This window comes from Pocillopora verrucosa, chromosome 9, assembly GCF_036669915.1.
Source record: "Pocillopora verrucosa isolate sample1 chromosome 9, ASM3666991v2, whole genome shotgun sequence".
Classification (NCBI taxonomy): domain Eukaryota; kingdom Metazoa; phylum Cnidaria; class Anthozoa; order Scleractinia; family Pocilloporidae; genus Pocillopora; species Pocillopora verrucosa.
The window spans coordinates 3,878,794-3,888,195 of NC_089320.1; the positions used below are offsets into that span (position 1 = coordinate 3,878,794).

Consider the following 9,402-nt stretch of genomic DNA (forward strand, 5'->3'; position numbering starts at 1 on the left):
TCTAGTCTCAAGTGAGTCCACAGAAGGGATGTCCCACGGTTTAATCATTGTATACGTGACCCATATCGAATTCACCAACCATTTCCGTCCTTAACCTATCACAAACACGCTCCTTTCACATGTGCTGACTCAATTCTTTAATAGAACTTCTTCAACAATAACTGTTGAAGTTCTTGCGCGCTCATTGGTTGACAGTCATTGTCACTTTGGAGTGAAACCACGAGGCTCATTAGGTTTGAAAGTTGTTGACGGGGATCTGGCACTAACATCACTACTAGTACCAGACCGCTTCCAGGCCCATCGCAGGGTCGCGTTAATCAAGGCCTCGTACTTTCCCCCGGGGGAAGAAACACCCGTGCCAAAGCGCTAACGATGATACACCCCAACATCAGTATGCATATTCTCCATACCTTCTCTGTACATTTCGTAAGGTTCTGAAAAAGGGGAATTTGGTTAAAAATCAAGCGCTCCTATAGTTGTTGATCAGTTCCCTTATTCTCATGACATTAATGTTTTATTCAGGGGTGATATTGTGAGGAGAAATTAGTCTCCAGTCCCTCTTAGGGATTAAAGGGTTAATCCCCTTTCAAGAGAGTCAATAGTATTGCAATTTGGCTTCTAAGATAAACTTATCTTCGGTAGGAATCACAGATCTGGATAACGTAAAAAATATCAATAATAATAATAATAATTCATAAACTTGTATACCCCACGCTACAAGACGTGATGATCGCGTGCGCATATATAATGATGTTAAAAAAAAATAATATGGCATCATAGCACTGATTCTGACTGTCAATCCCACTCATGTTGACTTTGACTGAAACCAGAAACAGGTCATTTCGGACTCTACCACACAGACGATTAGGCTACAGGATCCATTGATACTGAAATGCTCGTAAAACAACTTGCATAGTATCTTTACAGCTGAAGATCTCAGAACACCAGCTCTTGAAACTACAGGGTATAAATGCAACACAGCTAGGATAATTAACTGTTGGCTTGGTGAAACAACTCTACAGTACGATTTATTTTCTCGTAACAATGCACCATGTAACATGATCCTTCAAATCTGATAAAATCTTTCTTTAGATGAAAGCCTAATAAATACTATACATAACCTTGTCAATACTATGTGCTTCATTTTTCATTCAATATATTTTACAGATCACATTCCAAAAGCTATTGCAGTTATGGTGACAAAATAACATTACAAAAGAAACAATTCAGTTTTAAACCATCTCTGGCCAGTTCCTTGATGCTGTCATCTTTGTCTCTCTTATATTTACAGGAAAAAAACTTCTCACTGTTTATAACTTCAAATAATAATTTGTGATAAATTGTATCCACATCTTAACTGAGATTACCTGGGTCTTCAAATAGTGTAGAGCCAAGAACTTAAGTTACAGTGGCTTTCTGAACTTTGAATGCAACAAAGAAACTCACTGAAGAATGTAAAAAAAGCCTTAAGTATCACAGAACAATATTGCAGCCAGTGACAGAATTAACCCCATCTTTTCCTAACTCTTCCTTTGTTAATCACAGCCACTTTGTACTTAAATTGTCACTAAACTGTAAACTGTTAATAGTTTTAATCAATAATTAACAAATGATTGTAGTCTCCTTCACATATCACGAAGTTTGCATGTTATGGAAGTTTGAAACAAAATTTCCAGATGCCAGCTTCCTGAAAATCTTCAATTCTGAACACTTGTTACAGCAGGATTGTTAACATGTACAACATAAATCTGTTGCCCAACCTCCAGTCCATCAGTTTCAGGTGTCCCCCCCTGGAGCATGACAGAACTGCAGGCACCATCAATCAGGCTATCAAGCGAAAATGTCTCCACTTCTTCAGAGCTGGAGACAGGTGTCTGTGATGACAGGCACCTGGTAGAGGGTACAGTACTCTCCCTACTTGCATGATGAGCAGACCTGCTGGTGGGTGTCCTTGAAACCTGCAGTTCACTATCTTTACTTCTAGCAGAAGGCGATTGGGTATTTCGGAGACCAGACTGTCTGTTTGATGACTTTTGACCTTGCGTCAGAGCAGCAATTTTTGATGCCACTAAATCAGTTTCTGAAACTTTCCTTTCTGAGGAGGCTTGAAAGGCTTGAGATGATGCAGACACTGGAGGTGAAATATTAAACCTTCTGCCACATGACTGTATTAAACTTGGAGATTGAGCAGGACCATGTGGTTGTGGGGAAGCTTCGACTGAAGCACTAGATGTTTGCTCAGCTGAGTTATTACGCGAACACAACCCTTGATGTTCACTGGTGTCATTTTCCATACTGTCTTCATCTTCATCCCCAGAATCTGTTTGGTCAAGCTGTTTTTCACCATGTTCCAGCCCTTTCAATAAACACTTCATGCGCTCTTCGTGTTTCTTCTTGGATCGCAGATTCTTGAAGTAATCACTGACACATTGTTCAGGAATGGCCAGCTGATTGGCTAAGGTTTGGCGCTTCTCCAATGAAAGGTACTTGCTGCGGTGATAATAATCCTCCATAACAGCCTTAGCTTCAGTAGGTATGTAGCGTCTTCTTTTCCTGAGTGCATCATCAGACAGACCCTAATATTCAAACAAATACATCGGTGTCAGTTTACATTTCTCAAAAGTTCAGATTCAGCTTCAAGGTGCTTCTCATATTCTAAAAATACCAAATGAATAGCAGTTCAAAACCCAATTAACTACACAAAACTCAATAGGACAAAGGTATTGATGTATTAATGCAGCCTTCAATCAAAGAAACTTCATTCATACAGGCAAAACTTCATGTGTCCTATGTTCTCTCTTTATATAAGCCTGGAATATTCTGATACCCATCCTCTCATTAGCAGGAGAAAAAAACCAGACAGCATCTTCTCCCAAAACAGCAATAATTATATAGCAACTAGCCTTTGTTGTAATTTTTGCACGCAAGTGCTCAGTATTTTCTAGGTCAAATTTATAGCAACTAAAGAGAGAGAGAAACTGTACAAAGAAAGTGAGGGACATCAAAGGAAGGAGAGGGGAGGGGTGAGGAAATTGAAATCAATAAAAAATCTACTTATCTTTCCCCACCCCCTTCCCACCAATCACCCTCACTTACATGGCTGGTCGGATAAACAATTGTGAGCTTGTAAGCTGAATTCCCCTTAATATGATGCCTGCGAACAGGCTACACAGCAACAAAAAACTTGAAAAAATTTAAATTAAGAAGAATATAATTTGCACACAAATAATGAAAAGAAATTGCACTTACAATCTCAATCTGCCGACGTTTCATCCTCTCCCTCTTTAACTCCTCTCCCTTCTGGTAATAAATCCTTAGGCGTTCAGCCTCTGGTCTCTGAAGGAACTGTCGCATGATCTCAAAATTCATCCAACCCTTGTAGTGTGTATTGTCTTGGGGGCGAAAAAAGTTCTCACCATGTTTGAGCATTTCAGAGAGATATCCTTGCGATTTGCCTAGGACCGCTTTGGCAAACACCTCTTGAGAAACATTATACTTAACAAGTTCAAGTTTAACTTGTTCACAAATGCTCTCTGTATCAAGCACATGCCCATTTCCACTCGAGGACTCTGCTGCTGCAGTGGGCTTCAGCGCTTGGGGAGGCTCTGTGAATTTCTTGTCAGAAGTTATTCTTAGAATGTGATTAAGAACCATGCTTGCCAAAGGGGAATCATCTGGTCTCTCCTCGGGCTCACTCTCACAATCTTGGTCTACTTTTTGAAGTTCAAGATTGTTCATGAATGATTCATCAGTAGTGGAGTTTTGCCATTCTCCATTCACCTCTTTCCCTAGGCAAGCAACGAAATGGAATAAGTTGTTGTATACTGAATCAGGCCTTTACATGTTTGTACAAAAACAGCTTCAATAAAATTGAAAATCCATATTTTCAGAAACATGTACGATCATGGCTTTTGTACAAGTCAGAAAGAAGGCATCATTTATAGTTAAATGTAAGATTAATTTTGTTGTTTACTTCAACCACATAAGGTTTTAAGAACCAAAAAGATTATATTATAGTTACTGACATTGTTTTTTTTTTCAAAAAGAACCAGCTTACATGTAAATGGCTAGGTTAATCTAAAATCAGATGGAGATAATTTTAAGTTTAATAAAATCACCTTGAAATTGATTTATGAATAAAGGGGGTAATTTCCTGGAGAAACTGTGGTGCTACTTGACAAATGGCTTGCACGAAAAATATCAGCTTTAGAAACTATTTATGGTGCACAATTTACATTATGAACTCAGTTGATAAAACTACATTATCTTGAAATAGAGTCGGCCTTTTTATCACTTTGATACTTTTTCTATTTCAACAATTGATGATTGAAATTACCACTGATGTAATGATTGAATTAAGTAACAATGCTATCCTCCTTTCTTAGTCATGGGCTGTTATAAATTGGCCCCACTTTTTAAAACAGGTGATGACTACCTACAAGTGTACTACTTTTTCATTATATTGTTAGGACTGTAACTACACAAAAAATTTAATCACCAGTCTAAGTATTTGCCCAAAAACTATGGAAAAATAATTATTAGACTAGCACCCTTTGAGGCAAACTTGTAGATACATTTACAACAGTGCATGGAAAAGGATCATAACATAAAAGTAAATCAGTGCCCTAAAAGGAAGAAGTTTTATCAAACTCATTGCATTCTAAAACAAAACATGTGCTCTTTCCATGGTAGGCTACCAACATTGTGCGATCATAACATGAAATAATTCAAAATTCTTGCAGTAATTATCATAATTTATTTTCAGTGAAAAAAAACCCCAGTTAAAAAACAAATAACCAGTAATTGCAATCTAGCGCTGATTCAGTATACAAAATGATACAACTTAGATATTCCATTTCATTAACTTTTATTTGCAGATGAATAGGAATTGGGTTGTTTCCCCAAATTCAAATTCACTCCCTGAGCAGAGTTAGTAATATTCTGACTCAGTGTTTTCCCTTATTTCAAATATAATAAGTAATATCAATTTTCAAACTGGTAGTAAGAGTAATCATTCTACATGTACCTGTTAAATTTTCAGTAATTCCAAATGATTTATGGTAGTGATAGGAGGTACTTAAGAAATTAAATTTTATTAGTTATCACCTGAAAAGGACAAAACTGCCACCTGGATGTAGTAACATTTGGACTCACAGTAAATGGAAATTTTTATTGAAAATCATCTCACCCACATGTGCAAGCACATTGCTTCACAGAGAACAAGAAAAAAGGACTACACAGCTTTGTATAAATTTTACAATTTCTTAGTATAGATGCAAACACATTGCAAATACCTTTCAAACATTTCAAGAATAACTTTAAAAATTCCAAATTTCCAACCCTTTGAGGACAAAGAGTGATTAGCATGAAAGTTCTCCTTCCAACATCATCCCTGAATCACACGTAAAGGTCACGAGAATAACAAAAATGATCACAAATGAATGAAGCTCTTGATTGTTAAACAAATTCTCCTTGTCAGCACCTTATGAAATGTATGGAGAATATGTATACTGATGTCAGGTTGTAAAGGGTTTCACCATACCTTCTGGTTCATACTCCAAATCAATTCCTCTGCTTGTTTCAACTGATGGTGTTAGTCCAGGAAGGACTGTGGGTTCGGGTCTCACACCTGAAGAAATGAGAAATTGAATAATATTATTCAGTTCTGATAATTATTATATGACTTGTCTGGCCCTGCTTGCGCAATCCTCTAGAAAAATAAAATGGAAGCTGACCCATGAGCCAGGGTTGACATGAGCCAGTTTAAAAAACGACCATCTGGCCCCACACTGGTATGGCTTTCTTGCAAAAAGAACATTGTTTACATTGAACTCTAGGAAAACAGGATCAAGAAAACAAGGTGTGTTTCTATGAACTGAGAGTTTCTCAAACCAACTCACAAAAATAAAGGGGAGATTTTTATGACCTTGAGCCAAATAGTTTCCCATCCAGCCTTCCCACTCAGTCAATACAAATTAGTATATCATATTAATTCAATAATTCAATTGCATAAAAGATTGCATGTTGGTTTGCTAGTTTGTCAGTTAAGTTTTCTACATATTATCTCACTTTTATTCATATTCACGTCTCTCACTACCAATTTTTGACAACCACATTTACTCATTTACCACCTTTTAATCCATACTCTCTGCATTTGCTCCTCAGTTCATTAATTCAGAGCTAAAAAACCTTCATTCATTCATCCATCAATTCATTCAGTCATTTTGTAATGTGGTCAGTTATTAAGTCATTCAGAAAACCTATCAATCAGTAATTAACTCTTTCACTCCCAGCAGTAACTTAGTCATACTTTCTCCTTAAAATATAAATTCAATATCAAGCAGACAAGTGATGAGGAGAAAAAAAAATATCAACAAGGGGATTATTTGTTGATCCAATACCAAATTCCCCAAAATAACATCATAAGAATTGTATTGCAGACAGTAAGGAGAATTACTAATGCCATCTTGGGATCTTGGGAGTGACATAGTCAAATTAACTACTTCCTTATATTCTCTCCTACGAAAATAATTAATTCCTCCAAACTTTTTCCTCAAGATCCATACTTTCCTTCAGTAATTCACTCACATCTGCTTCATTTTCATAAAAATTTACTGATTGTATTATTCTTCAAATGCATCATTTGGTATATTAAAATTATCATTTGTAAACAGGACTCCTCTTTTTCAAGGAAGAAATTTAAAGATTAATGCTCTATGAAAACAGTTGATAAAACAATGTCCCTAAAATGCACCTTCTGTTTCAGCTTGAATTCCAAGATTCACAACTTCATATAGTCGTGCCATAGGAGGGCATGCACTGATGATGTTAACAACTTTGGCCAAATTATTTGCAATGGCATCAAATCCATCATATCTGAGCTGACTATGGAGGGAAGAAGGGTTATAAAGTTATTAAAGAATTATTTATGACAATAACCAACACTGGCAATCCAGTAGATCAAATTATAAACATATGTAATAAACACTTAATTGCCACTATGTTGACACCTAAAAATATAATCCATGAACAATGGGACCAAACAGGTTAATGGGAAAAGTTTGCTCAAATACACCACTAAGGATTCACTTTTCTCCAGAGATTCACTTTCCTTGTTATCCTCATTAAATCATTTTTTTACAACTGGTATTCCTTTTCTTTCAGGGAAGCTTCAATATCCTCCATCATTCACCGCATGCAACTAATAGTGTTTATTATATACACCCTCCTAATAAAAGACAGAATCTTGGTGATTATTGAAATCAAGTGTATATCTGTGTCATCAATAATGTACAAGCTCACAGAAAAAGACATAAACAAATGAATTTCAGGGTTTTAATTTTCTGTGAAAGTCACCACTTTGGCAACCTGTGTTGTGCAGTGTTGTAACAACCTGTAACATTGGGTTAATTTTTGTTTATAATCTAAAATTTAAGAGACTGAAACATCTGCATAAATACTTTATAGAAGTTATTTTCCTGGCAACCATTTCATCATTTCAGGTTGCCAGAAAGCCACTTTGAGAAAAATTTGAACTTGGGACCTTGGAAGCCAGAGAAAAACTAATAGACCTTGCAGAATGAGAAGGATTTGGCATAAAAATCATAGGAACTACAGAGGAAGAAAATCAAATGGCTAACCTTTTACCCTGCTCTTTGAGACAAAGCTCACATTTACCAGCTAATCAAACCACTAACAGGTATGTAAATTGACCACAGTAAAGGCTCTCTAAAGCTGATTTTTTGGGCATTAGCCCTTTATTAGATCAATCGACAAAAAAACTCAGTTGGTAAGAACTGATTATCATGTAATAACCTCCACTGATACAGCACTCCAGTTTCTTTACAAAGTTATTCTCTTTACCAACAGGAGCAGCCAGAAAAAAGTTGTTCATGCACTGTACATTTAACCTAATTTACAGAAAAATTTCCAACTTCCTTGATTTTTCTATGACATATTTTTCCAAATGAAGTACCAAAAAAGAGCTGACTTTCTTTCTTTGTGTTCTTAGGCAAAATTTCACCGAAGCCTACAACAATAACGCTATCATTTTTTCCCTTAAACTAAATTTTTCAGCATATGTTGAAACAAATTGTACCATAACTGGCTGAACTTTACGACAATATTTCACCTGATAAAGCAGCATCGACAGAGAAGCGCAGACAAGATTTACTTTTCACAATAAAATTAATAACACTAAAAAGCAAGCAGAAACATCTTTCAGGTATTTCTCGATTTAGCTTGAAACAAGTCTGTGTGGGTTAACGTAAATTGTACTGAGTCAAAAAAAAAACATTGTCTGTTGTAACAAATTTGAGGTACTCTTCCAGCCAAGATAAATTTACTCCTACTAACTTACTGGTGTTCAACACAATTAGAACGGAACGAAGCTTAAAGGGTTCAATTCGCATCAATAACAACGGAAAACCATCAAATAAGTATCAATCGGGTTAATACTTAGCACCGCTTCTACTTCTCTTGACGAAACATCACGAGGCTGGAACGCTTATAGGCAAATAATATTTGAGGTTCAATTCATCTACTTTTTCTTTAATCTAGTCACACACCCGCGATGCTTCAAGGAGATAGATTAACGCAGACGCTGACAGCAGCTGAAAACCAAACGAAGCACGACGCCATATTGTTGTTTGTTCAAGCGTTAACGACACTCTGGAGCGATATCTTCGTATTTCGCTTCCCTTCATAAGCTCAAAAAAAACAATTAAATTACATTCGGAAACCCTACTTACCTTATCATCAGCTTATATAAGTTTTCTCTTTGTTTTAATCCATCCGCCATCGCGAGAGGTACAGAAGATGTCAAAAAGCGTGCTCCAGGCGACTTTTGACCGAAAATGTTCCGACCGATTACGATCTATACCGAAGACACTCCGGATATTGCTATATTCGGGGAAGTAGATGGAGGGGTGAGTAAGGAAGTAAAGAGAGTTATCCAAGAGGGTCATATACTTTTTACATGAAGCGTGATTGAGTGATTTTTTTTTTCTCGTGATTTAATCTTTTTGTTTCGTGGATCTTGATTAAAGATGGTAAGATCTTTTCATATCCACGTGAACGAATTTTTAATTTAAACGTAACCCGTGACAGGAGGCTAGGCTCCTGCCCGTGAATAAAGTCGTGAACCATTTTCTTTTGCAGTTGTTATTGTTTTGAAAATGTCCGTATCGTTCTCGAAAGGTTGTGCTTATGTTTTGACAAGGCATAGACTTCGCATAGATCGATAAAAGTTATAAAACAGACCATTAATGGTTCTTGAGCAGATAAAATAAGACACTACGTCATCTTTTGTCGCGTAAGACTGAAAATAAAAATTTTTTAGACAGCGCACTCACGTCTTTTACGTCGAACGCAATACATTCAGTCTAGTGCAAATGACAGTTT

At 36.4% G+C, this 9,402-nt stretch overlaps 1 protein-coding gene across 3 annotated transcripts in view; it reads right to left on the minus strand.

The window, feature by feature from the left end:
* LOC131785895 (cleavage stimulation factor subunit 1) overlaps positions 1-8,853 on the minus strand; it is a 47,845-nt gene extending 38,992 nt beyond the window's left edge. For 2 of the 3 annotated variants that reach the window (XM_066172269.1, XM_059102853.2), the window contains exons 1-3: positions 8,751-8,853; positions 6,755-6,885; positions 5,543-5,629 (exon numbers count right to left, since the gene is read on the minus strand). In XM_066172269.1, the coding sequence (XP_066028366.1) occupies positions 5,543-5,629; positions 6,755-6,885; positions 8,751-8,800 (268 nt within the window). In that variant the 5' untranslated portion in view covers positions 8,801-8,853. Of the gene's footprint in view, positions 1-889; positions 2,577-3,249; positions 3,789-5,542; positions 5,630-6,754; positions 6,886-8,750 lie in introns of those variants that run through there. The other variant, XM_059102852.2, reaches the window with a different exon arrangement.
* Positions 8,854-9,402: the final 549 nt, after the last annotated feature.